At 54.0% G+C, this 27924-nt stretch overlaps 1 protein-coding gene across 2 annotated transcripts in view; it reads right to left on the bottom strand.

The window, feature by feature from the left end:
* CRABP2 (cellular retinoic acid binding protein 2) overlaps positions 1 to 27924 on the bottom strand; it is a 45914-nt gene that overhangs the window by 16175 nt on the left and 1815 nt on the right. Inside the window, exon 1 of one of the 2 annotated variants that reach the window (XM_039513594.1) lies at positions 1079 to 1214. The exons of the other annotated variant lie outside the window; for it this stretch is intronic. Within the exon in view, the coding sequence (XP_039369528.1) occupies positions 1079 to 1148 (70 nt within the window). The 5' untranslated portion in view covers positions 1149 to 1214. Of the gene's footprint in view, positions 1 to 1078; positions 1215 to 27924 lie in introns of those variants that run through there. 2 annotated transcript variants of the gene reach the window in all.

Here is a 27924-nt window from a genome sequence, read left to right as displayed (position 1 = left end):
TCCTCCCGCCCCAGCGCTGGTGGGGTGCACAGGGGAGAAGAAGCCAGCTGGGGATCAGAGCTGAGGCCGGGCAGACCCGCCCCGGGCGCTGGACGGAGCACCCTGCACCCATGCGTGGCAGCAAATGGCCAGAGGGTAGCACTGGGCTCTGTCTCCCATGAGGGAGAATTCCGGTTCGATTCCCAGCTGCTTCAGCCGGCATCCCAACGGGATGATCTGCAACAGGGCTAGTCCTAACCTGTCTCCTGCTGCTAGATCAGACAGGAGAGGGGGCTTGGTGTGAGAAGGGCACTGGCAAGGGAGGCTGAAGGACAGAACCAGGGAAAAGGAGGTGAAGAGAAGGAAAAATTTCCCTGTCCCCATCAGGCAGTTTGGTCCCCGCTACCTTAGCCACTGGGGCCAATTCTCCACTCACTCCCCAGTGGTTTTTCAAGGGCTACTCCTGATTTACACCAGTTTTCCAGGAGAATCAGGCCCATTGTAGCTCACAGTCACCCCTGAGGTTCGGTATAATCCAGCCACAGGCTCCCTTCGGTTCCACCGTGGGACCGGATCCTGATCTCCGTTTCGCCAGTGTAAATCCAGAGCCACTCCGCTGAAGTGACTCCAAGATTTACAGCAGGGGAAATCAAGGAGAAGTAGCTCGCAGATCCTTCTGTGATCTCAGGGCTGGATTTCTGGTCTCCGTTCCTCCCAGTGTAAATCCAGAGCAGAGTTACTCCGCCAGCTCTGGTGTAAATCCAGAGCAATATCATTCACCGGCGTGACTCCTGGTGTCAGCCCAGAGCAATTCCGTCCGGGAGATTCCCCCCCGGTTTCAGGTACACCCAGAGCAGCCCGAAGCGGAGTGACTCCGGAGTGAGGTCAGAATGCGGCCCCGGAGGGTCAGTTTCCTGCCCCACTCCGCAAGCCTGTGGCTGGATGCGCTCCCAGGACCCAGTCCGCGCCCTGCCCCACGGGGTGATGCCGGGTTCATTCCGAGCAGCTGCTCCGTCTCACCCTGAGTCATCTGCTATCCCGCCCCCCCCCCCCGGGCTGGCCCCAGCGCTCGGGGATCCCAAAGCTCCCCCTGACTCACTCAAAGCTTTCAGCAGCTCCTCGAAGTTCTCCGAGTGCTTCATCTTCCAGTTCCCGGCGAAATTGGGCATCTCGAAGCCGGGCGGGGCGGAGGGGAGAGAGAAATGCACCGAGCAGCTCTGAGCTGGGGGCGGGGGCGTGATGGGGGGGGGGAAAGCTTTTGCACTGGCTAGTCCCCGACAAACCTACTGGCCCCTCTGCTCTCCCCGAGCCTTGGCTAGGACCTGGCGCCCCTTCCCCCCACCCCTGGCTGATCGACCTCCCCCCTCTTCTTGCTCTGTCTCCTAATGAGGCTCCCGCACGCCTGAGCTCCGCTGGCTGCTCCCCTGCCCCACACAGGAGCCTCCTTTCTCCCTCTGCTCTCCAGCGCTTTCTCCCCCATCCCTTTATGTGTCATGTTATTGCTCAGCCTCCCTGTCTAGTCCCTCCCCCCCGGCCTCTGGGAGGAGAGAGAAATGTCTCCAGGCTCACCTGTCTGGGGGGGAGCCACTGATCCCCCCCACACACACACACCCCTTGCACATGACAAATGAGTGTGGGTGTCCTTTAAGCAGCAGGGCAGCTGCCTGCCTGGCAGAGCTCCCTGCCTGCCCAGTTCGGAAGCGATCCAGACTCACTCCTCCATTTGCACAGCCCCACACTAATAATAAAGCCTGACTCTGGTCTGGGCCATGCGTCCCATCCCACCCAGCCTAGGCCACCTCCTCTCCTCTGGGCCCGCCGCTCCTGGCAGTGGTACGGTGCCATTTCCACCTAGATTCGGATCGTCTCCATGGCACACACCGCGGAGGGGGAAAGTCTGGATTGAAACCCGTGGAAAGATGGGGGCGACGCCGGCCCGGTGACTGGGAGCTCCTCTGGCAACGGTGGGATGGGAACGCATCTGCGTTCCCGCTGGTGTAAATCTGCAGTAACTCCACTGTCGTTGAGAGCTAGTCCAGGTTTACACCGCTCTAACTTACAGCAGAATCTGGCCCTTAGGGAGCATACCGATCAGGACAGACCGGGGGCGGGGGGGCAGGATTAGATGTGTTAATGCCAATACCTAGCTCTTATGTAGCACTTCTCATCCATAGAGCTCAATGGGCTTAAAGAATCATTTTATCAATAAGGAAACTGAGCCACAGGGAGGGGACTGGGAAGTGACATGCCCAAGGGCACCCAGCAGATCAGTGGCAGAGCTGGGACTAGACCACAGGAGTCGTGACTCCCAGCAACACAAGTTTCCTTAACTCTCTGACTCTGCTCAGCTATTGAATTGGATCAAATCATCAGCTGATCTGAGCGAGGATCTGAACCCAGAGAGGTTGTGACCGAGCCATATCGCAGCCCCCCTCCCAAAGAACTGGGGCAGTGTTTAGACCCAAACCAAATCTCCTCCCCACCCACGCAAAAATCAATATGGAAGCTGGACTCCAGTCGCAAAGTCCAGATCCAGGTTCCAAAACTCCCCAGCGTCCCAGGGGGTTTGTGTCCCAGGATTTTTGGCTCTGACCATTACAAAGATACAGGCCACCTGCAAAACTTGGTTTGGATTCAAAATGCCATGGCATGAGGCTCTGGGGGTTGGTTCAGGCCCATCACAATCAATACTCTAGTTCTAGCCCGGTCTAGCAGATACATACTGGCAGCTCTGGGGCAAAACCATCTCTCCCCAGTGAAACCACTGGATGTTTTACCGTTGGCTTTAATGAAACCAGTATTCAGCTTCCTCTGACAGAGCGGGAGGGCGGCTTTGTGGGCAGGCCCTTACCTGGCACTCAGCAGACTAGGGGTTCAATTCTCTGCTACAGCCAGCTTGGGTGACCTTGGACAAGTCACTTAAACCCTCTCTCTGTTCCCCAGCTGTAAGCGGGACAAATAATCTTCTGCCTCTAGAGACTTTAGACTCTCCAGGGCAGGCACTCATCTCTGCTGCAGGGACGTACAGCACCTAGCACTGTGGGGGTCAGCTGGGGCCTGTAGGCACTACAGTCAAATATTAAGCAATGCCCTCCCTGGCAAGAGGACAGGTTACAATGGACTACGCCTTTCCCAGCTCCAGTTACCATGTTTCCAAGCCCGTGCTTGAGCGTCCACACTGCCTTGTAAACCTGGGCTTGCAATTGCTGGAGCCAGGTCTCATGGCAGTGCTAAGGTGTCCATACTGCCCTGCACACACCTGCGTCTGACTCGGGTCTGTGGCTTGAGCTGCGTCCACTCTGCAAAATGACCGGGGTGGGGGGGAGGACTCGGGCTCTGACCCTCCCCCGCTAGCAGGGTCCCAGGACCTGAGTCCTGAGCACTCGCCGACCCAAATCAGACTGATTTGTGTGTGGACAGAAGCGGAACTTCAGGGTCAAACCCGAGTTAGAGCCCTGGGCAGTGTAGACAGACCCTCTGAGGGGGGAGATAAGCTTTTCTTTAAGACCAGACTTGGGGTGGGGAAGGGGGGATGTTAGGACCTCTAGTGAAGCAACAGCTCCGCCTGGTGGCGGTGAACAGAATAGTCCCAGGGCAGAAGCATGTTGGGCAGGGCAGGGTGGAAACCAAGGAGCAAGGAGTGATGACTGGGGATGGGGGGAATCGTAAAGGGACAGTGTCGAGATTACTGGGTCAGGGGGCTGCATGTCTTGAAATAAACAAAAGATCCCTCTGCTGGATTGAGAGCAAGGCAGGTCGTGATAACATCCCCCAGAACAGATCCGCGCTCTCCAGGAAAAGCCCCACCAGATTGAACGGCCGGGGCTTGCTTGTCTATAGGATTGAGTTATTGACTTTCCATCCAAGCCACTGTAACAAGCTGGGCCCTGAAAGGAGAGAGGCAGGCATGTGGGTGACAGCGCTGACCCTGGGGGCCTCGGGAGATCCGCCTTCCTGTTCCTAGTGCTGCTGCTAATTTCCTCTGTGCCCCTTGGGCAAGTCCCGTCTCTCTCGGCCTCAGTATTCCCATCTGGAAAAGGGGACTGAGAGGCTGCGAACTCTTATGTGTCCGTGCCACGCCCGGCACAATGGGGCCCTGAACTTAGCTGGCTGCCACTGCAAGATGAAATACAGCTTCCTCGCCTACCCTCAGCTGTATCTCATTAGTGGAGCACTTAGAAAAGTCATCCTTGAAACAGCAGGGCTTCTGGATCGAAACCAGCGTTTCTCAAATGCGGCCACTGTGGCCGCATGCGGCCACCAGGGGCTTTTCTTGCAGCCACAGCTTCGGGGGCAGTGGGGCTTGGCCTTCAGCCGTGGGTGGTGGGCCATAGAAAAAGCCAATGCTACTGTGAAAAGTGATATTAACAGATATACAAAGATCACTTTTCACTGTAGCATTGGCTTTTTGTATGGCCCATGACCCCATGGCGCTAGGAGCTGTACAGACAGAACAAAAGACAGACTTTATGCTTCCATCTTATACTCAGATTGGAAGTGCTCCGGGGCAGGGATCATTGGTTTGTTCTGTGTTTGTACAGGGCCTAGCGCCCTGGAGTCCAGGCCTGTGACTGGGGCTCATCGGTGCTACAAATAATAAGAAAGCAGTGACAGTCGGAGCAAGGAATCCACACAGTTAAGTTGATCAGAGGCTGATTTTCGAGCAGTCTCATCTGGCACAAAGGAAAACCCACCCACGGCCGGTGTGAAGGGCCCGGGGTGTGTAAATGGGAATCAGGTCCCAAGAATTCAGATTGTTGCTGAAATAAAATGGAAGTAAGCAAAGGTGATTTCCTCCCTCTGGCGAGAGTATCCGATGTCTCCAGGAGGGCCGGGCCGGCTCAGGTGGTGAGATCATCCACTCGGGTTATTCTTCCTTTTTCTCCAGTTCTTGTTCTCTCAGCAACAGCTCTCGGCAGCTCTCCTCCAGCTTGTAAAAGCATAATCTCCTGCCCCAGCCCCAGGACACAGTTTAGGGGAAGCAGAGGGCATTTGCCGCCGGCTGGATCTCAGGTGCATGAGGGGGATTCCACATGTCACCCTCCTTCTAAGCCGGCAGGGGTCTGGGTTTGGGGTCGTCTGCTTTTGGTGTCACCTGCAAAGACAGCGGCTCTCACGCCTCTGGCTGGAGCAGCTCAAAGGAGAAAATAGCACCGCTTTCAAAATATTCCACCACCCTTCCGCCACCCATGACAGCCAGGAGCAGTGGGGCCCAGTGGCTCACGCACGGGGCTGGGTGTCAGCAGAGGTGAGACATAATCCCACCGCTGCCCCTGCGCTGCTGTGTGACCTTAGGTGCTGTCCCCTCCTACCCTTCCTAGGCAGGTATCTTTGGAGAGCATCATCCATCATCTCTGGCTTGTTGCTTTAGATTGTAAGCGCCTCCTGGCAGCACCTGGCTCTGGTCCCAGCACAATGGGGTCCTGAGCTCCGTGGGAACTGCAAGGTGCTAGGACATGCCAATAACCACACTACAGGGGAAGTCATGGCCCCCATGCCTCAGTTTCCCCCCTCCGTGCACGTGCTAAGGGGCTAATGATACCACTGCACAGACACATAAGGGGACAGTCCCTGCTCCAAGGAGTTTATAATGTAAGTAGACAAGACAAAGAGTAGGAGAAAGGAAGAAGTGTTCTCCTCACTTTCCAGGGAGAAGTGAGGCACAGGAAGAGTAAGTGAGATGCCCAAGGCCACACAAGGAATCAGTGGCAGAGGACTTCACAGTTGTTACCAGGCCACTCAGAACATCCCAGCAGCAATGGGAAACAGAACTCAGATCCTTCCCCTGCCCGCCCAGCCTCCTGCCACCTGAGCTAGGGAGAATCCCCCTCAACCATTAGCAGTATTGGGCCCAGGACACACAGTTGGCCTGGTCTGGTTCCATCTAATAGGGGGAAGCAGCTAACGGGTGACATTTTTGGAAGTAACCCCGATTGATTGTTCCAGGGTCAGAAGGTCAGCTTTTTTTTTTGGTGAAAGGAATGGCATTTTCATTAAAGAATTTCTGGAGCCTGTCAGCTCTGCCATTGTCCCTTTAAAAAACGAGACTTTACTGTGCTGTGTCAAGTTTGCTTTGGCTCCAGGCCTGGGGTAAAGAACGAAGATTAACTGCTAACGCTGGATTAGAAACATGGAGAAATTAGGCCCCGCTCTAGTGATTAATTATTTGCTGGGGTTTCTCCATATTTATTTAAACACCGAAGGTCTTTGCCGCCTTGGGGGGCCCTTCTGCTGCAGGATGTGGAGTCAAAGACTAAAAGCAAAATCCTGTCCTCGTATCGCTCATCTTCAGGCCCAAAGCCTCTGGCGCCAGGGCAAGCCTAGAACAGTGGCAATGGGAATATTTCAAGAGGCGAGATGCTTTTCTAAATACTTAAATCCTCCTCCTTGGCCTGGCCTCTGAGCACCTCACCATCACATCCTCACAACCCAGGGGAGGGGAAGATTTCATCTCCCCCATGTCACAGATGGGGAAACTGAGGCACAGAGAAACGAAAGCCCAAGATCACCGCGGGGAGACTGGAGCAGAGCAAGGTATTTAACCCAGGTCTTTTGAGTCTTAACACCCAGCGCCTCAAAGGTATTTAGGCACTAACTTCCCAGGTGAGTTAGGCTCCTAAATAATTTGGAGGCTCTGGGCACGTCGGTGGAGCCAACCTGCGGCGGGAATGCCATTGGCTTTGATTTGTATCACAGTATTGCGTCGTTGTGCCATTGTGCCAGGCACAGCCCAGAGCATAAGAAACCGTCCCTGCCCCGGAGAGTTTCCCGTCGACAGAGACGAGGCAGACAAAGGGGGGCTTTCGAGCCAAGGAAGCCCAGAGACATGAAGAAACGTGTCCCCTAAAGTGCCCATGACAGAGCCAAAAGTTCATCCCAGGGCCCCCCGAATCCCAGCCCCGAGCCCGTCCTTGCCCTGTATAAACGCGACTGCTCTCCCTTTAACAAACCAACCCACCCGCTACTGCGCCAGCTTGTTTGCTGACCAGCTGCCGCATGCAGGCCGACCACAACAGCTAGCGTGTTCCCAGGAGATCCCCTCGTGAAACGGACGCCATGTCCCGCCCGGAGCACGTCGCCCAATGTCCTTGCAGAATTTGGAACACGGTGTCGTCAACGCAGTGTGGGATGTTTATGGATTTTGTTGCTGGTTTTACATCTCGTTACGCATCTTGATGCCAGGGTAGAAGGTGCATTCACAATGGATAGGGTGCCCGGAGAGCAAGTGTGAAAAATCGGGACGGGGGTGGGGGGTAATAGGAGCCTATACAAGAAAAAGCCCCAAATATCGGGACTATCCCTATAAAATCGGGACATCTGGTCAACCTAACAATGGATGACTGGATTAAAAGGCCGATAGCTAGATAATCTATGCAATTGTATCAGATTATCTAGTGAGATTAGCTGCACTTATTAAAATTAATGAGATCACTGTTTGTCTATCAATTAGATTACCATCTATCAAATCAGATTAGCTGTCTAATCACCATAGGTTATCTAACTGTCTATCTAATCAGATTCTCGCTCTGCTCAGAGTACACCCACCTAGCTGGTCTTCATTGTGCAATGCGCCTTTCCTTGACAGGAGTCTACTGGCTGCAACGTCGGCCATTTTGTGTAGCAGAGCCAACGCAGCACATTAGAGGAGACATACACACTATGTTCTCTCCCCCGTGGAGAAGTTTCTTTGATTTATTCGTGGGTTGGCTGGCTGGCTCTGCACTGGCTAAAACTAAAATAATTTCGTCTGTGGCTATATTATGGGCCCGCCCCAGAGGCCTTTGAAGCCAATGAGAACAGGCTTTGTATCAGGTCTCACTATAAAACTTCAGATTTTGCAAAACTCTTGGTTCAGGAGGTTGGGCTTTTTCCACACTCAGGGCCCGATTCTCCATTGCTCTGCTAGTCGTGCAGCCATTTCTGCCAGTGCACAGGGAGGGTGAAACACGCTGAGCTCAGAACAGCTGCTTTATACACCCCTGCTGCTCTGGGGTAAGTGACTGCACGAGGCACAGAAGCTGCGGTCTTTGGAAAACCTGCTTCCATTGGGAGCGCGGAGCTGCTATAAATCTGGCCCTCAGGTCATCTGAGAATTGCTCTCGGGGCCTCAGTTTCCCCCAGCTGCAAAATGGGGATAAGGATCCATCCTTTCGCCTTCCCTCTGTCGGCCTTGTCTGTTCAGATTGTAAACTCTTCAGAGCAGGGACCGGCTCTCACGGTGGGGCTTCATTAGCATTAACCTGGATGACTCACACCGGTGTCTGAGCACCTGAATTAGCCTGGCCTAGGTGCAAGCATCCACACTGCAAAGCCCTGCCCGTCCCACTGTGTCCTTGTTTCTGTACCCGGCCCTGTGCGCCTGGGAGCAGACCCCATGGGTCTTTATGCTGAGATGCGCTGGGACCCTTTCCCAGTCAAGCACGGGGGAACTCGTCCCTCCTTCGCGGGGAACTGTGGGAAGGCACCAGAGGTCTAGATGCACTCAAGCAGTTTAGCCGGCATCCTTCCCGGGAACTGAGTGCATTCCAGCCCAAGTGAACCCAGAGCCCGGTTCTAAACCTGGTCAGCTGAGCTGAGCTTAAAGCACCTCCAAACCCGAGTTAGGGTTTGTGCTTGTGAACAGTATGGCAGGTTGGGGTTAAACTCCAGGTTAACTGTGCATTTAAGACAGACCCTGTGTGTTTACACAACGGGACCCCAATCCCAAGCCACATCTGTGCACACAGGTGGGCACAATCTGCATGGGCCAAAATCAAGGGCAGAGATCTTTTTTGTTGCTGTTTCCCTCCTCTTCCACGCGTGACCACAGACTTATTGCCCTGCAACTTCTGTAGCTTATTAATTATTACAATTGTTTTACATTTTAAAAACTGTTAACTAAGCCGAGCCAGACGACGTCTCAGCCCTGGAGACCCAGCGGCTGCACAACTGGGTTTAAAAAGTAATCAAATAGCAAAGTATTTGCTGCTTTCAAGGCAGCTTAGATAGTCCAAATTCTCCTCCTCCACTTTGAAAGCTCTTTGTACGATTTCTGTCTCAGCGAAACAGCTGGATTGATTGTTCCCCCTCCCCCACCCCCTCCTCACATCCCCCCACCCCAAGTTCCTAGGCTGGGAATTTTGGCCTGCAGTGTGTTTTTTTTTTTTTTTTACTGTCAAGCTCTAATCCCCCAAAGAAAGGGATTTATAACAGAACGGGCTGACATTACCCTACCTACAGCATTGCAAACACAAAACCATAATAAATGAACGGAGGGAAAGGATGATGTTACTAGCAAGCTATGGTGCGAAGAGGACATTGAGGTTACAGGAGGAGCTGGTGCAAGCGGCGTTTGGGTGGGTGGTCAGATATATGCTCCTAGCTCGCAGCAAAATACATGAAACCGAACCGACAAATGCACAGATCCTCTAACGATACCATATGTCTATATAGCGCCTCTCATCCCGCAAACTGTTATATGCGGCTGCCTCTGGGGTGGAATGTGGTCGTTGAAGCAGAATCCTACCTCCAATCAAAATACAAGAAGTGAAGGACTCTCTAGCCCAGTGTTCCCCAGATTTTTGAAAGCCGAGCCCCTCTTTAGAAAAACTAAGGCCATCACACCCTGCCCCCACCCCTTTTCAACCCCACCCTACATTTTTCTGAGTGCTCGCTCAGTGTAGACGGGCTGTGAGCCCCATTCTCAGATCCTCCATCCCCTTTCGTGCACACTTCATCATGTCAAGTATCATCCCGGAGTCAGCCCCTGGCAGCTCACCCCTTGGAGTAACTGTCCCAGGCTCCCTGCAGACTCAGGCAGAAGTTCACAGAGGAGCGGGTGGGCGGGCGAGGTTCTGTGGCCTGGGATGTGCAGGAGGTCAGACTAGACGATCACCATGGTCCCTTCTGACCTTAAAGTTTATGAGCGTCTCACATTTGGGGAAAGGCTCCGGCAGGTCAGGGAACAAAGAGAAAAGGATCCTGCGTGTGGCTGAAACTCCAGGGGGAAGTGTAGGGCGCCCGAATCTGGTGAACCCAGTCGGAATTTGCTGTTATGAACAATGCTGTGACATCTGGGGCTGGCCACAAGCGGCCAGGACCTGAGTCATATGCTGAAATGTGAACCTCAGTGTTTCTGGAGAATGGAAAAAAAATCTCTCTATCATTCGCAAGCAACTCTGCACCCCTCCCTCCAGCCACAGGATAAATATAAAGCAGGTGGACCCGGTGCAGGCTCCAGAGAGGATGCAAACTGGAAGGCCGTTTCCCTGCACAGTAACCCCACAGTCCTTTGCACCCCCTCGGAGAGCTCAGCGACGGGGGATAAAACCTCGCAGCACATCCCCGGGGAGGCTCCGCGTCCTCTCTCCCATTGGACAAGTAGGGAAGCGACTTGTCTAGAGTCAGAAACCGAACCCAGGAGTCTTGCCCCCAGCCCGCCCTGCTCTAAGTACCAGGCAGCCCTCCCCTCCCAGAGCTCGAATGCAGAGCCCTGATTCCCAGCCCCCCCGCTCTAACCACTAGACACCACTCCCACCCAGAGCTCAGAACAGAACACGGAGCCCCGATTCCCAGCCCCCCCCCCGCTCTAACCACTAGACCCCACTCCCACCCAGAGCTCAGAACAGAACACAGAGCCCCGATTCCCAGCCCCCCCGCTCTAACCACTAGACCCCACTCCCACCCAGAGCTCAGAACAGAACACGGAGCCCTGATTCCTGCCCCCCCCCGCTCTAACCACTAGACCCCACTCCCACCCAGAGCTCAGAACAGAACACAGAGCCCCGATTCCCAGCCCCCCCGCTCTAACCACTAGACCCCACTCCCATCCAGAGCTCTGAACAGAACACGGAGCCCTGATTCCCGCCCCCCCCACTCTAACCACTAGATCTCCCTGCCAGAACTGGTACCCCGAGAGCCAAGCCCCTGGCTCTAACCAGCAGTCTGCGTCCTGCCCTTTTTCCTATTACAAGCAACTCGCTGATTAGATCCGCGGCCCGTTCCCATCTGATCCAGCTTTAGCCTCTGCTCAGCAAATGGGACAGGGAAGGGAAAGCCACCTGGCGCTGGAGCTGGTTATTCAGCAAGGCCAGAACAAAGAGCGCGAGCGCGAGCCGGCAGACTCGCGCATCTGGAAAGAATTCTGCTTCTAAGGTCAGATCAACCCTTTTCCCTATTCTTCCCCCCACCTCCCTTCTCTTCCTTTCCCCCCACCCCCGGGCGCCCCCAGGGCAGGCGGGATTTTCAGAGACCAACATTCCACACTCTGATCCTTGCATAAAACAAAATCGCGCAGTAAATCGATGGGCAGGCCGGGCGCTGGGAGCAGTCAGGAGACACTCGACATGCTACAGGCAAGGAGCTAGGGTGACCAGTCAGCAAATGTAAAAAGTTGGGACGGGGGGCGGGGGCGGGAGGGGAGGGTAATAGGAGCCTATATAATAAAAATAGGGACTGTCCCTATAAAATCGGGACATCTGGTCACCCTACGAGGAGCATTGTCTTCTCCCAAGCACCACTGCTCCCTCCCACTGCCTGGCGCGAGTTGGCGGGTGGCAGAGGCCAACAGCTGGATCTGCCCTGGAGGGCGCGGTCTCATCTCCCGGCCCCTGGCCTTTGGAGGGCTCTGTCCTCCCACCCCCCGCAGGCAGGCACAGCTCTGGCATGTGCTAGGACCCTAATGTGTTACCCCCTGTATGCCTCCACCACCCTGTTCCAGGCCCGTAATTTGGGGGCCTCTGAGCCAACCCCAGGGACCCAACCCCACTACCAGCTGCTAAGACTGCAACGCATCCTGAACAGAGAGACTCAGTCCAGCGCCTCCTACCAGTGGCCATGAGATACAGCACCCTGATCCAAACCACAACCACTTAAACCCTCCCCCAATCCCAACAAATCCCCCCGCCACCCAACGCCAACCCTCAGCCCCATTCCTTCTCCCAGCTTTTCTGATCCTCTCCAGGGATGGAATGTGGCTGCCACAAATAGATCATAGAATCATAGACTATCAGGGTTGGAAGGGACCTCAGGAGGTATCTAGTCCAACCCCCTGCTCAAAGCAGGACCAATTCCCAACTAAATCATCCCAGCCAGGGCTTTGTCAAGCCGGGCCTTAAAAACCTCTAAGGAAGGAGATTCCACCACCTCCCTAGGGAACCCATTCCAGTGCTTCACCTCCCTCCTAGTGAAATAGTGTTTCCTAACAGCCAACCTAGACCTCTCCCACTGCAACTTGAGATCATTGTTCCTTGTTCTGTCATCTGGTACCACTGAGAACAGTCTAGATCCATCCCCTTTGGAACCCCCCTTCAGGTGGTTGAAAGCAGCTATCAAATCCCCCCTCATTCTTCTCTTCTGCAGACTAAACAATCCCAGTTCCCTCAGCCTCTCCTCGTAAGTCATGTGCTCCAGCCCCCTAACCATTTTTGTTGCTCTCCGCTGGACTCTTTCCAATTTTTCCACATCCTTCTTGTAGTGTGGGGCCCAAAACTGGACAGGGTATCCAGATGAGGCCTCACCAATGCCGAATAGAGGGGAATGATCACGTCCCTCGATCTGTTGGCAGTGCCCCTACTTGTACAGTCCAAAATGCCGTTAGTCTTCTTGCACATCCTAAGAATGACCCAGGCCTTCGGAGCCTGCAGCAGCGATGCTTTCAGAATGCACCACTGGAATCTGGAAATAAGCAACCGATTTCAATGTGAAAATAAGGAGCAAGTGACTCCAGCCTCTCGCCTTAACCTGAGCTGGAAATTTAGACGCACATTGCTTTGTATTAGGGCATAAAGTAGCAGAGAAGCTGGAAAAAATCAGTTTGGGAACAAAGAAGGAAAAAAAAGGCCCATCTCTTTCACAAGGAGGAGAACCGGTGTTTTCAGCTCTTGCAATTTTATCACATATCTCACAATAAATTGGTGTGTTTCTTAAAGCCCCAGGTCCTGGAGTCATGGGAGAATCTCAGCTTGTATTAAATAAATCTTACATATATATAGGAAGTTTCTAGCCTGTGTGGCTGCAGACAAGACCGAAAATGTGACTTGAGTGTGATCCAGCAGGCAAAGAAGAAGAACCCCATAGTTATAATTATTTTTTTAAATGTCATGATTTTAGGGGCCAGATCTGACTCATGATTTTTGAGCACAGGAGGTTGGCCATACTGGGTAATTAACCATTGGAAGAGATTCCTTCCATGACTCAGAATCTGTACATCAAAGCCAGATCTACACTAAGCTAGTCTTTCTAACGTAGACACAGCTGATACTGCTTAAGTGCTTTTACCAGCATAATTTATACTCGTTCCCTGAGTAAAATAAACACCGATGGGCAGGAAATGGGTTTCCCGACCCAGGAAAATTTTCAAGATTTCAAAAAGTCCGAAAATCTTGAAAATTTTCACACCCAAAAAATGAAAAGGAAAAAAAAAATCAGTTTGGGTCCATGTTTCAGTTTGATCATTTCAAGACAGTTCTTTTCAATGTCAATCTTCTTTATTTTTTAAATAAGGGTTTAACTATAAATGAACAAACATTTCTATACAAAAAGTCATTTTGAGCGGAAAAGAAAGGATTGGATGTTTAGACAATAATAAATACAGATATTAATATAAAATATGAATAAAATAACATTGAATACTTATTAAATATTATTACCACTTCTTCCATAGAGCTTTTCAGCAGTCAATCACCAAGCACTTTCCAAAGGAGGTCAGTATCATTAGCTCCATTTTACAGATGGGGAAAACTGAGGCACAGAGCATGAAAATGACTTGCGCCAGGTCACCCAGCAAGCCAGTGAGAGAGCTGGGAACAGAGGCCAGTCTCGTGATTTCTATTTCAGTGTTCTATCCACTAGACTGCACAGCACTTTGTTGAACTCCATAACAAGACTATCCAGCGGTACCATAATTAATGATAATTATGAGAGGGGAATATTAAGCCTCATGCTTCAGGGTATAAACGCAGCTCTAGTTTTTAGAGATCAGAATAAGCCCTAATGTTCCAGGTGCAGATTATCTCACATCTGCTACCGCAAAGTTCTTACGCCTTCCCCTGAAGCAGCTTCTGCTGGCCACCATCAGAGACAGGATGAGACAGACCTGAGGTCTCACGCAGCCTGGCAGTGCCTATGGGCCAGGATACACCAAGCCCTTGGATCCCAGCTCTGCAAAAAGCCCTGGATAGGCAGAGCCCTGCTGACTTCAGAGGGGCTCAGGGATCGACACCATAGCAGGACGGCACCTTGAGATATTGTACAATTCACTTTGGCCTGGGGGCTGGGCATTCATGTATAAGGAAATAGTGTTGTTCAGGGATAAGGCACCAAAATGGGAGACCTTGGTTCTATTCCTGCCACTGACCTGCTGTGTGACCTTGGGCAAGTTACTTCCCCTCCCCGGGCCTCAGTTTCCCCTCCCCTCCTTTGTTCGCCTTGTCTATTTAGGTAATAAACTCTTTGGGGCAGGGACTGTCTCTCACTATGAGTAAAGGGGCCCAGATCCTGGCTACAAACACCCCAGTTCTGGCTTCCCGCTAATCTCCCCTTCATCACATCGGAGGCCTGGCGAGAGACGGGAGGAGCGTATTTTTGTAATGACAGACCCCGGGGACCTTCAGCCCTTCACATTTTAATTTAAGATCTTCCTTGGGGGAGGCAATGTGACGATTCAGAGCACGGTGAGTCCCAAAAGCCAAGGAAGCTGCATCCGATCATTTCAATTAGCGCAACTCAACTTTGCAAAAGAGGTGGTATTCAGGGGGAAGAAAACAATAATCTTGACCTGATTCTCCACTGCACTGGCATGTTTCACATTTACCTGGCACCCCGGGCAGTCACTTACTCATGGCTGGGGGCTGGGGTTTTGTTCTGTCTGTACAGCCCCTGGCACGAAGGGGTTTGTGGCACTACAGTAATGCACCTAATAATCATAAAAGCTTGAAAACCTGATCCCTAAAGGCTCAAAAAAGTGGAAGGCAAAGAAGAAGAACCCAACAGTGATTTATTCATATCTAATGGTGGGGGTTTTTTTTAAGAAAAGCTCCTGATATTTGGAGGTTTGGGGTCAGCAATCCTGAAATCCTCTATAAGCCACCTGGAGGTTCGTGAAAACCTGATCCAGCCAGTATTTTCCATTGGGATTTGGGTGGAGCTGGTTAATTTCTCTTTCCCAGGTTCCACACCCTTCCCATGCCATCCCCTGTGGTCACCACGACTGGCCACACCTGAGAGATTGATTCCCTTGCTAGACATGGAAAGTTATCCCCTCTCCCTGCATCCCAGTGCAAACTCATCCCAGCTCGACTCAATGCCCAGTCCCAGCCTCTCGTCTCTTCCTACTGGCCCCAAGCCAAGGTCCCGTGTGCCATAGAAAGACCCAGCCAGCTCCTCTGTTTGGACAAGCAGGACTGACTCCGCTCCACGCTCCCTGCTCTGCAGGGGGAAATGAAATGCAGCTGGACACACTTGCTGGGACGCATCCCGCAAAGACGGGAAGGAGGGTGGAGCTGGGACCCTGCCAGCCTGGGCCGGTGGTAGAGCCCCGGGTGCCACGTAGCTGCGTGAAAAGCGAGCACATCTCACCACCTTTCAGGGCCTGACCCAGTTCCCATTAGAGTGAGTGGAGAAATTTCCCTCTTTACTAATACAGATTCTCAGTTACAGTCGGGCCCCTGCGTGCAGCTCTGGCAGCCTAAAGGAGCCTTAAAGGGATGGAAATGACCCCCAAGTTCCCCCTCCCTATGCAGGGGGCTTACCCAGCCAGCGTGGACCTGACGTAAGTGACCTGCCCCAGCCCTGCTTCCAGACTCCAGCCTGGGGCCATGGCCAGAGCACAGTGCATTATGGGTATTCTGTGCTTCCCAGGGGCCGTGAAAGGCAGAGTAAATTAGAGCAGCCCCGAGGCTGCTCTAAGTGACACTGGATGCTGAGCAGGGTCCTGCGCGCTCCCAGAATTTGGGACGCACACTAGTAGCTTAAAGTCACTTTAACTCCCCGTTCCCTGCCCAAGCGCCGGAATGGAATATCTGAGAATCAGGCCTGCTGTGGCTAGACAAAGGATTCAGTGGGTTGTTTCATACCCCCACTCCTCCCCTAGCAACCGGCTCTTCCCCCCAAATCGCTTGCCCCCCGGGAATCAGTGTAACGGTGCAGAGCGCCCAGAGAGTGGCGGAACCGGCCTGTTCCGGCACAAGCGTAGGGACAGGGCTCGTGACACCTGCTCACGTCCCCTTTGGGCAGGGCGGGGAGAAAGCAGAGCTTCCTTGCCAGACTGAAGGATGTCAGAGTCGATCAGCAGGATGCCGATGCGTCGTCCCCCTGCCAGGAACGGTTGTGAGCTCCAAAGTCCCCAAGTTCAGGGGCGGTTTGATATGTGCTTTGCTGGTGGCTGCCGTAATTGCTCTCCTGCAAGAAGGCACCTTTTACAGCCAGGATAAAGGGCCCGACTCCTCATTGCCCAGCACCTGACACTGTTGTTTACACCGACACACATTCTGATACACCAGCAGCATACGCCCGCTTTGCCCTGGCGGACACGACAACCCAACACACAGGGCAGTAAAAATGCCAAGGTCTCAGTCCTTTACGTCAAGGCGCTCCGGGGTCTGGGCCCCGCAAATCGAAAGACCTCGATCCACAAGGCCGCTCCTCTGGCCAAATGGAACCTGTCCCATCGGGGCAGGAGAGAGGCGTGTCTCTGGGGCCAGTCCACGCCGGGGGAATGAATTCCAGGAATCGGGGCCCCATCACAAACACCCCCCCACCTTCCGATCCATTTCTTTGCCCTGGCCTGTCTGCCATAAACACAGAGCAACAGGCGTATTAAACACAAACAAAACCTTCACCCCCACCACAAAAGACCCTACCAAAACAAGACACTCCACTGCTCACGTGGAAGAAGAACTCGCATAGAACAGAGATCGAGGCCCTTTAAAGTGCACGATCCCACAGGTCCCGGGGGTTCCTTTTCGCAAGGGCTCTGTCTCCAATGGAGAGACATAAAACCTCCCAGATTCAGAGCCACATTAGCTCAGGCTCCCCTCCCTGATCTGCCACGGGCTCCCGATCCCAACTTGGTCCACATGCTGCTTAGTTTCCATGCCAGCAAGATCTCTCCGGGCTGAACCTCGCCCAGCTGCGACCCCTCCCACATGCCAGCCACTCTCTGACCCCACTGTCTACGTTTCATGCCAACAACCCAACCCAGGGAGCCTTCCCCTCGTTCGAAGGGGCTCGTCCAACATCTGCCGACAAGATGGGGCCGGGCCTGCCTGGTTCTAATTTCCAAAAGACATAAAAAATTTTTAATGACCGGCCATTTATAACCCGGGTCGTAAACCCTCTGCTTCAATTGCCTCCCAATCTAGCCCAGACACAAAGGCTCCCGAGCGCTCTCCTCTCTTGATTCTCACCTTCCTTTGTGCCTTCAACTTTAACGGCTTTTCTTTTCCTCTCCTCCTTGGCAAATAAATAACTGGTTCGCTCCCCCGGGGCTTCCACTGCGCACCCGCTCTCCCCTGGGGTGAGCTCTGTCAGGACATGCTTCCTTTGTAGTTTAATGAAGGTCTATGTGTAAAGGGGGGGAGAAGTTCGTTTCATAAAGGGCCCCCCCACAAAAACCTCACTGCTAACGGGGGATGGATTCTGGAAGCGGTACAGGGAATTCCTCCCCGGGGCTGGCCTCAGCAGCCTTTTCCATTTAATTCTGGCCGAGGTAGCGCTGGGGGAGCAACGAGGGAAGGGGTGGGGGGGGGGGAGGGATCTGGGAACCAGAGGATGAGCTAGAGCAATGGATGGAGTTGCTCCAGCCAGGGGAGAATTGAAGACCCCCCCCCCACACACACACACATCCCACCGTTTGGCTGAGCTAAGCGGCACAATCTCGGTTTCCATGCTGGGCGGGGGCGGACGGCGTGGCTAGATGCAGGTGCCATCCAGGGCAAACGTGGCTTCCCCGATTTCCCAGGGGAGTGTGTGTGTGTGGTGGGGGGCGGGGGGGATAAAACCCTGTGGGATCAGTTGGGGAATATACAGCCAGTAGAGCAGGGCCTGCAGAGGGAAAGGTGAACCAGTGGGTGGGGGGCGATTTGGTGGATCCAAACCCACCACCCTGCCCCCTTTCTCAACATTTGCTTAGGCCTGGAAAAATCAGCTCTCCCCTGCCCGCCACCCCCGCCCTCGGGCCTCCTGCTGCCCTTCCCCTGGCTGACTAGCCCTCTGCCGCAGTGAGGTCTTTTGCCCCAGGGGGGCGTTAATTGATGGGAAGGAATGAAGAAAGCCAGCCCGCCTGACAGGCACTTCCTTCTCCCCCAGCCCGGATTAGCGGCCAGGCCTTTCATCTCTCGCGGGCTCAGGGAGAGCGGTGGGCTGTGCCCGGTGGTGAGGTACCGCGCGCTGCCAGCGGCGGGGGTGAGGAGATGGCGCAGCTGGACAAGGGGAAGAGTGGCCACGGGGCACCAGAGATTTGGGTTCCATCCCTGCCTCCGCCACGAACAGCATGGTCTTTCCTTGGTCTATTCAGCCCGCGAGAGCTTTGGGGTGGGCTGGGGGTCTCTCTGTGGGGGCAGCACCAGCTTGGGCTCTCTTTGTGGCCCATCAGCTGGCAGGGGATACATGGGACGGGGAGGAGACCAGGCTATGGGGCTGGGGCGAGTTTTGAGAGAGTTTTCCGAGAGGCTGGAATTCATCCAACCATGGGGCAGAGCTCCCGAGGCCAGCAGCAGAGGGGGGGTGAACGCCCTGGCTGTGTGTCCGTTCAGGAGCATTTAACACCGTGAACTTCAGACACACACACACACACACACACACCACACTGTCCTTCACACGGGTGCACGCAAAGCCCCAACCCTTCTGCTCAGATCTGCGCCCCAGGCTTCAGGCCTGTTCGTCTGGAGGCCCCGACTCCACGTACAAGAGGCTGCGGCTCTGCCCGAGACACTTTTACAGACTCAACTGGGGACAAGTTGGCAAACCCATTTTACACATGGGGAAACTGAGGCACAGGGACAAAGCGATCCGCCCAAGGGCGCACAGGGAGCCTGTGGCAGAGCTGGGAGTTGATCTCTGGAGACCTAGCCTTGTGCCTTAATCACCAGGCCAGCCCTCCTCCCTTCTGCTGTCTCACCCCGTCCAGGCTTCCTTCAGGCCAAGAGTGAAGCACAGAATGAGGGGGTAACAGGTGCCTTGCTGGCCACTGCCAGTCCGCTGGGCGTACCCACGGTTCTTGGGCTGCCACAATGAGCGTTTGTCACTATATTCCCTGGAGGAAATAAAGACCCGGCTGCTATCTAGTACTAGTCAGACGTGGATCTTAAAGCACATTAACAAAGGAGGTCAGTCTCACTTTCTGTACAGGTGGGGAAACTGAGGCACGGGGCAGCACAGTGACTTGGTCAAGGGCAGCCGGCAGAGCTAGGAACAGAAGCCAGGCCTCAGGTGTCCCAGTGGAAACGCAGTTGGACCCCACCCTCCAGAGCTCCCCGCTCCCCACCAGCCCACGGGGCGAGGCAGGAAGGTGGACAAAGCGACCCCCGATTCTGTGTGATTCATGGACAGGTTGGGGGTTGGCGTAACTTGCGCCTAACCCACCGACTGCACCTGCCTCGGCGTTAACAGACCTGGTCCTTTAGCTCCTAAGGGCCCAGGTTGGTAGCCCAGCTTCCGTGAGTCCCTCTGCAGACCCGTACCTTGCCCAGGGTGCATCGCTAGCCTGAGGGCAGGGGGTGAGCATGGCTGGGGAGGCAGGGGCCTAGTCTTCCCGCCCCATGCTATGGCCGGGCACGGAAGGCCCCTTCCTCTCTGGTTGAACGAAAGCAGAGCAGGTCCCCAGCCCCACGGCCACGGGCGGGGAAGGGAAGACGGTTGTTCCTCCAAAGGGGGTGGTCGGGTCTCTCTCCTTCCCCCAGGAGGCGAATGGGTTCCAGCACGTAACCGGGGCTCAGAGGGCGAGATTCGGAACCCACTGCCCCCGGCCGCGCCCCGCTGGCCTCGCTCCACGTTTCCTGCCCGGCGGTGCCACCGGCAGCCAGGAGTCTGAGTGCTAGCGAGGCGCAAGGGGGGAACCCGCGTGACCAGCTCCCCAGGGACGCCCGTCTGGGTGATAAGCAGCCGGCTCTGAACCCTGGCTGACCTTGGCCAGGAAAGCAACACAGGCCAGAACAAAAGCTCCCTGCTTCCCTCTCCTGCTTTCCCCCTCCCACGTTCACCCCGTCTTTCTTTAATCACGGTCAGCACCTCAGGCCGGCTCTGCTGGGGGTGGGCTGGGGGCAGAATTAGGTCAGCCCAGTCAACAGAGACCCAGGGGCTCTGGAACAGTTTTTATAGTGGGGGTGTGGTGAGCCATTGAACCAAACTGTAAATCCTGTATATCATGGAAACCACTTCAAAGTTCGGGGGTGCTGCAGCACCCCCTGCACCCCCAGCTCCAGCACCTATGCAGAGACCCCACTTTGGTTCCCGGGCAGCCTGGGAGATGCCACCAGCCCCTTTAGCCGTGAGCATCGGCCGTTAGGGGCCGATCTCGTCTCCCGGCCTTTGCTAGCCGGAGAACCAGGTCTCTGAGTCAGCACTACTCTTAAAGCAATTTTGCCTTGGACAGTGTCCAGCTACCACCCCCGGACCCCCCTGGATGAGCTCAGGGGATACCCGCCCCCCCCCCCCCCGCCACTGCAAGGAGCAGCATCACCCTCCACCGGCCAGAAAGGAGCCTTGGTGTGAACGGGCCACGTGGCCCTGCTGTCTGAAAGCTGGGGCTGGCAACGCCACTGACTTCTCACCCCCAGGCAGACTGGCTCCCCACGGCCCCACGCCTCCCCCGGTACCAAGTGGGGGTAAAATCTAGCACTGTGCTGGGACGTAGAGGAAAGAGCCAGGGTCAATGCCATGGCAGGTGCCTGCGTGCTGGGTAAACTCACAGCGTCCTCTTGATTTCTGCGACTTGGGAAAGACCACGTCGCCGGCTTATTTACGGAGCCCTCCAGCCCCAGGAGGAGGAAAGGCCCATCCCTGGAGAGGTCTAACATAACCGGAGGCGGATGGCCTCCGTCGAGCATCAGGTCGCAGATGCAGTGCTGGGAAAAGCTACGCCAGCGCCGTCCTGGGCAGCGTGTCCAACACAGCGTCTCTGCCCCTGACCTGGAGGAGTCGCTCTCCAGGACTCATTCCACGCTTGGCTACTGCGCCCGGACGGCCAACCACGCAGCTGGCTAGTGCCGGCGGCTTTAGTAAGTATCAATAATACCAAGCACTTTCCATCCACAGACCGCAAAGCGCTGTACCAAGGAGGTCAGATGTTACGGATGAGCGAAGCGGGGAAGCGACACTCAGCAGGCCGGGAACTGCACCGAACAGACCCTTTTGTTTTGCCTTGAGGAGGTTTACCCCTTAGAAACGCCCGCTCACACAGAGCCACAGAACGTCCATCAGCTGACAACAGTTTTGCCCACTTGGCTTGGGCTGATTCTGGTGCCAGGGTCCGGGAGAAATCAAGGGCCCCATAAAGAACCAGCCCTGGTTGTTCTTTAAAAAACAAAGGATAAATAAACCTAGAGCCTGCAGCCTCCGTTGCTATGATTAGTGTTACTCCAGGTGGAACTGGGAGCAGAATCCGGCCTGACAACATGCCACAGGGGAGCTGTCCTCAGCACAGGGCAATCCCCAGAATTACTCGGAGCCATCCAGCCCCCCGAGTGCGGTTGCAGATGCTCGGGGATTGCAGGACGGGGTTGCTTTCGGAGCATGTAGACGACCTTCCTGCCGTTCTGTGGCCAGCTCTCATTTTTACGCCCTGGAGCTCTCAGACGTTTCTACGACTTCCTGTTTCAGTGACAAGGAAGGAAGTCGTTGCCCTTGTTCTAACGAAAGTTCCTCTGAAAGCTTCCTTGCGCTGCTTGTCTGCCTGAGCCTTGGGGCTCCTGGGAATGAGCTCGGGGAAGTGGGGGCCAGGCCTCGAGGGTCAGGTACCTGCAAAGTGACCTGGGAACATCTCGGCGTGAGAGTAGCGGACAGGACCTCGTAGGGAGAGAAAAGGAAGGAATCTGATTCCGGGTTGTTTTAAGTGGTACCCTCACAAACAGAAAGGCCAGATTGGATCAACCACGGGGGTGGAGTGGGGCAGGGAGAAGGCGCTGGCCTTCTTGTAAAGGGGGCGGAGAACTGTCTTCAGGGGATACTCTGAGCAGGTCCCTCCAGAGGAGAGGCTGGGCTTCTGTGCAGTGAACTAGGACACTTTGGTACCATTCCTGGTTCTGTCACAGTAGCTGGGTGACCGTGGGCAAGTTCCCCACTCTGTGACTCAGTTTCCCTACCCATCCTTTCTCTATTTAGATAGTCCCTGCCCCCCAGAGCTTATTTCTCACTAGGTATATGTACAGCCCCTAGCACAATGGGGCCCTAATCTGGGTAGGAGTTTCTAGGCACTGCTGCAGTACAATCCACAAGGATGGCTTATTCCACCCAAATCCCTTTGTCCACCCCTGGCGTCAGGGTCAGCTGTTCCAGTCTACTCCACTGCCACCCTCCAGTCCTTCCCTCCATCTAACCTAAGGAAATAAAAACCCAGCCCCCAGCACAGGGTGACATCTGACCCAGCAGAGCACAGCCCTGCATGCAAATAGCCTGGTGATCATATTAAGTCATTTGCGACCATGGAGTTTAGGAACTTGGCTTTCCCAAAAACAGTTTTTGGAAGGGATATCAATTCCAACCTTCATGCTTCAGGGCATCAGCCAACAACTAATTACTGCGGGTCAGGAAGGAACATTTGGGGAAATTTTTCATCTCTGCTGTTTGCTGGGTTCTCTAAAGCAGCTGGTACTGGTGAGTATCAGAATAAAGACAGCAGAACAGATGGACCCTGTGGTCTGATCCAGCCGGGTGATCCCTATGTTCCATATTCCTTTTCTTCTGTCTGGATTCAGATGTTCCTCTTATGGGGGACTTTGAGTCAACAGCTGGTCCCTGGGCCACATCCATTTCACCACAGGCTGGTGATCGGTGCAGGGGAAGAGCTGGAAGAAGCTTTTCTAGGACTCAGGCAGACGGAGAGAGAAGAGGCCAGAAGAGGGTTGGATTCCGGAAGCACGTGGACATTGTGCAGGCAGCGACAGGAGTTTTCCCCTTCACCTTGCCAGGGTCATAAAAAAACCAAGTGATTTAACTTACTTATGAGGCAGAGACACCGGGTGATGTCAGGCTTTGTTCCTTTAGCTTGAATGAGCTCTGAGCTCCATCATCCCAGACACACAAAGGGCCAGACTGACCCCTTCCCCAGACCATAATAGATGTATCAGGGATTGAGCCAGGGATCTCCAGAACCATCCAGCTAGTTGGGGCAGTAACAGACTCATCTCCTCTGTGGATCAGCACCGAGGGGGGCCTGTTACACACTCATCAGCAGGCTATGTTTGCATGTCCCCTGGATTGCTGCTGGGAAGGCATGTTATAAGCTTGGGCAGCCCGAGGTTAGGAATAGGGGTGTGGCCTATCGTGCACCCTCCCCCTGCAACTTGTAGCAACAGAGAATGGCTAAGTCAGAGGCCACACCTCCTCCAGACCCCTGCCCCAAAGAGCTTGCAAACAAAAGGAGGAGAGGGGAAACTGAGGCACAGAGGGTAAGTGACTTGACCTAGCAGAGCCAGGAAAGAATCCAGGAGTCAATCCCTGAGTCTCAGGCTGGTGCAGACAGCTACAGAACCAATCCCCAAGTTGCCTAATTTCTGGAGCCACTAAGACGGAGTGGTGTCTAAGATCTCTGTTACAGGCGGCCATAAATCCTTCCAGATGAGACCGTAACCCTTGATCCATCCCGTGTGGGACTTTATCAAATGGCTTTCAGCAGCTTGTATAACAAAAATAAAGTTTACGCTCAAAGGCTGCGAGAACTAATGTGGTTTTAACAGTTGAATTAATATGTTTGGTTAGTTCGTGTTCGAGGAACATTTGATCGTAAAGTTGTAACCCAGGAGATTTGGGTCTGGTGGACATGTGTCCTCTATGGGCAGACAGCTGCCTTTGGGGCTAGATCCTAGCCAGCGTGAATTGCTGGAGCGCCATTGACTTCAGAGGTTGATTTGTCCCAGCTGAGAATCCAGCCCTAGATGTCTGTGAAAGCACCTGTCACCCTTGATTCTTTGGGTCAAAGCTCCAACCACTGGAGCTTCAGAAGAAATTTCTTCCATGGGCAAGATTATTCTGTAGGTGCTCGCTAAGGAGTTCCTTGCGCCTCCCTCTGAATCGGGGAATTTTTGAGACTGATCCTCCTAAGTCCCAGAATTCCAGTTGCTTGTACCCCACAGCGAGAAACATCCCAGAATGCAGAGAGCTCAGCGGCAAGGCAAAGCACCCTCCAGAACGCTTTACTCCAGACTAAGTCCCCGCTGTGTAGACACAACGAAGTAGGAAACAGCCGCATGCGGACGCAAGTATTGCAGGTTCTCTCAGCTGCAACAGTTAGTGTGCAAAACACTCAGTGCGAGATACCTTGGCCCTGCCCTCCCCCCACCATTTAGACAAGGCCTTAGAGACCAGATACTGGGCTGAATGGACTCTACATTCCACTCCAGGGCGTGGCTATTAAACCTCCCATTAGAGGTTGTCACCTCCAGCCAATTCCTGGCAGGGCCGCAGGAAAACCAGCCCCACCCATCCTTTTGGAAAGCCCAGGGAGATCTAGGGTTGCCAGTTTTGGCTGGATGCATTCCTGGAGGTTTCATCACATGACATAATCTTCAATTAGAGATGACTCTTTCATTCCTGGAGACTCCAGGACAATCCTGGAGGGCTGGCATCCCTACAGCTCCTCAGACGGGAGGTGCTGTCGCACGACCAGTAGTGATGGCTATGGAACAAGGCACGTGTGGCCGGATATTCCAGGCCTCAGGACCCACCAGGAGGGTCAGATTGCGAAAGAGGCTCAGCGCCCAAGGCCTTGAGCTCTTTGAAAAATCGGACCACTTATTTCTGTGGCTAAACAGGAGCTGAGTTCTGTATCAAGACCATCCCAGTTCAGCTTCTTAGATCTTGTCTACACTTAAAACCACAGGGGTCTGGCTCCCACCTCCCCAGGAGGCAGCAGCTAGGTCAACAGGAGAATTCTCCCATCAAGCTAGTACTGTCTACACTGCTGGTTAGGTTGGGTTGAGTTAATGGCATCTTTCAGGGGTGTGGATTTTTTTCACCCCATAGCGATGTCGTTATACCGACCTAATCTCCTAGCATAGACGAGGCCTTAGAGAGACACTGGGCATGCCCGAGGAACTGGCAAGGCCTTGGAGACAGCACAAAGAGGGACCATGTAATACAGTTCATCTTTGCGAGCAGGCATTATGCAAAACAGCTCCTGGTGCTAGTCAATGTCATGTCTTCCTCTGGGTCGCTCTGGCGCGAAGGCCGCTCAGCCTGCTTCCTTGCACGACAGCGGGCCGCTGTGCGGGGATCCAGCCGAGATCTGATCACGAGAGCACAACCAGAGAAAGGGGAAGGATAGCCCTGCGGTTAAGTCTCTGAACTGGGGTTTGGGAGACGGGGGATCTGTTCCTGGCTCCGCCCCAACTTGCTGTGCACAGTCACCTCCCTCAGGAAGTGGCAGAAGGTCCTGCTCCCTGCAGCTTACCCAGGGAGGGGTTGTTACCTAGACCTACCGCCCCCCAGGTTACACATTTCCTGGAGCAGCGGGGCAAGTAACCACCTCTGCTATCACCTTATCACCACCCCTCCTGAGCTAGACTGCATCAGAGACTTGTTGGGAGGTAACTAACGCAGCCAGTAGGTTCAGCCAACCCGTGCCCTGACAGGGAGGGGAAGAGCAATTTCTCATACCCCTTCAGGGAAGAGGTGGGAAGGGACGTCTAAGGGATGGTGCATGAGGCTGGGACTCAGGAGAAGTGGGTTGAACTCTCAGCTTAGCCAGAGTCTCTAGGAAAGTCACCGAATCTCTTTGGTTCTCAGTCCCACATCTGTAAAATGGGGATAGGAGTAATCCCTGCCCCCCAGGGGTGCTGGGAGGGTCAAATCCATTAGTGATTGTGAGGCTCTCAGCAACGCTGGAGCTACAACTAGAGCCAGTGGTACTTTCTCTGCAAGATTTAAAGCCACAGCCTGAGCCAAGTCTGCCTCAGGCTCCTCCTGCCTTCACGGGCTTCCTCACTTTTTCTCTTCCGCACTGTGTGTTACCAAAGCCCATAGTAACGCTGACGCAAGCCAGCGTGCTCCACCCCAGAGACAGCTGCATTACACACCAGAGGGTTAGTAAGAGAATAAACTTTATTTCCTGGCCCTGGTGGTGATTTCTATATACAAACTCCCCACGTGCTGTGGGAACCTTTGGCTGCTAATTAGTGCAGTCATCTTTCTAGGTGACAGCCAGAGGCAGCACAATAGAAGACCCATGGGTCTGATTTCGCAGAGTATATCCTAGGCTTCTAGCACGGATCCATGACAGGGCCCCAGCTTTGGAACGGTCTTTGGGAGGAGCCCCTCAGTGCCAGATCCCCGAGGCATCTCACACTCCCTCCAGGGTAGGGCAGGTGGCTTCACTGCCTCCTTAGAACTGGCCTTCTCTGAGCCAGCAGCACCCCTGCTTCACACCGCGAACTCCGGTCAGCGAGGGCCGCTGAGACAGATACCGATCGAGACTCGTACGCTCTTCGGGGATTCACGCCCCTTGTTCAGCATCTGTGGAGACGCTCACACAGCTGCTGTCAGAACCTTAGGGATCCAATGTGTTAGCCCTCGGTTCATGCTCTGTCTGACCATCTGCTTGGCCTCCTTCCTCCGACACCAGCTGAGAGTCCTGACTCCTTCCAGCAGCCAGCTCGGATCCTGCATCTCACCTCCCAGCCCTTTGCTGGGGAAATGCTGCTCGGCCTCCCGGAGGAGAGGAAAAGTCCATCTCCCCCTGTCAGGAAGTTTCATTATTGGGATGGGAAACTGAGGCACCGGGAGAGATGAAGTAATTTACCGAGGCAGGGAGCCTGAGGCAGAGCCAGGAACCACGCCCAGGGCTCTTGAGTCTAACACCGCCCTTCCTCCCTGTGCTTAAGCAACTGCCACGGCTTTCCCACGGAGGGAGCCCTTCCATCCGTGCAATGCATCTACCTCTGAAGTGGAACCTGGCAGCTGAACAGTTGTTCTGAAACAGCTTTTAATCACCACTGCCCTGGGGCTAGCTTTGAACCCCTGAACAGGCTGGGAAAGACTCTGGAACACCTGAGCTAGCTAACCCATTCCTCTGGTGCATGCCCCCACATGAAGCCCCTCCATCCATCACCAGAACATTTCCTTCTCCACATCTGGTCTCCCATACACTCCCCCTGACCCCTGGATAGACGCACTAACTATTCCAACTATGTTGTGGCTAGTGGGTCCTTTCCAACGGCTGAAATATTTCTGGGGATCAATTGTTTTAATGTCTATTTCACTTCTCCATTATTCCTCTAATAAGGTCGAACATCTGGAAGGCTGGATGCTTTAAGCACCACTGCTTAGTTCAGTTTAACTATCACACCATGGTAACAGGGGAAAAAAAATCTATGCTACAAACATCCCAGACCATAAAATGCCACAGAAATTAAATATAAATGCAAAGGCCATGTTTCCTTTGTGGGTGTGGTATGTTTGCAGCAGCTAACAATCAAAGTAAAAATCTCCCAGGACAAGATATGCAGGAGTATGACTCTGAAGGGGAATGTTTTAAATTCCTCTTGGGTGATACAGCTAATGAGCCCCAAATTTCTCTAGAGGCAAAGATTTTACAAACCTGTCCCTGGAATGCAGCCACCTCTGGGGTGGGGCATGGTTACCATACAACAGCCACACAGAACATGGCACAGGGATCATTCACTCCTCACTGAAACACAGCAATCTCTGGGGTAGGGGACAACAGCTGTTTAACAGTGCCCAACAACAGCTCAGGACAGGAAGTTGGCCGTGTTTGGAAACAACTGAAAGCAGAGAGGAGTTATGGAGGTGAAACGT

Source organism: Mauremys reevesii, linkage group 24, assembly GCF_016161935.1.
Source record: "Mauremys reevesii isolate NIE-2019 linkage group 24, ASM1616193v1, whole genome shotgun sequence".
In the NCBI taxonomy this organism is placed as follows: Eukaryota; Metazoa; Chordata; order Testudines; family Geoemydidae; genus Mauremys; species Mauremys reevesii.
Note: the sequence above shows the minus strand (reverse complement) of the source record. Positions and strands in the feature narration are given on the sequence as shown.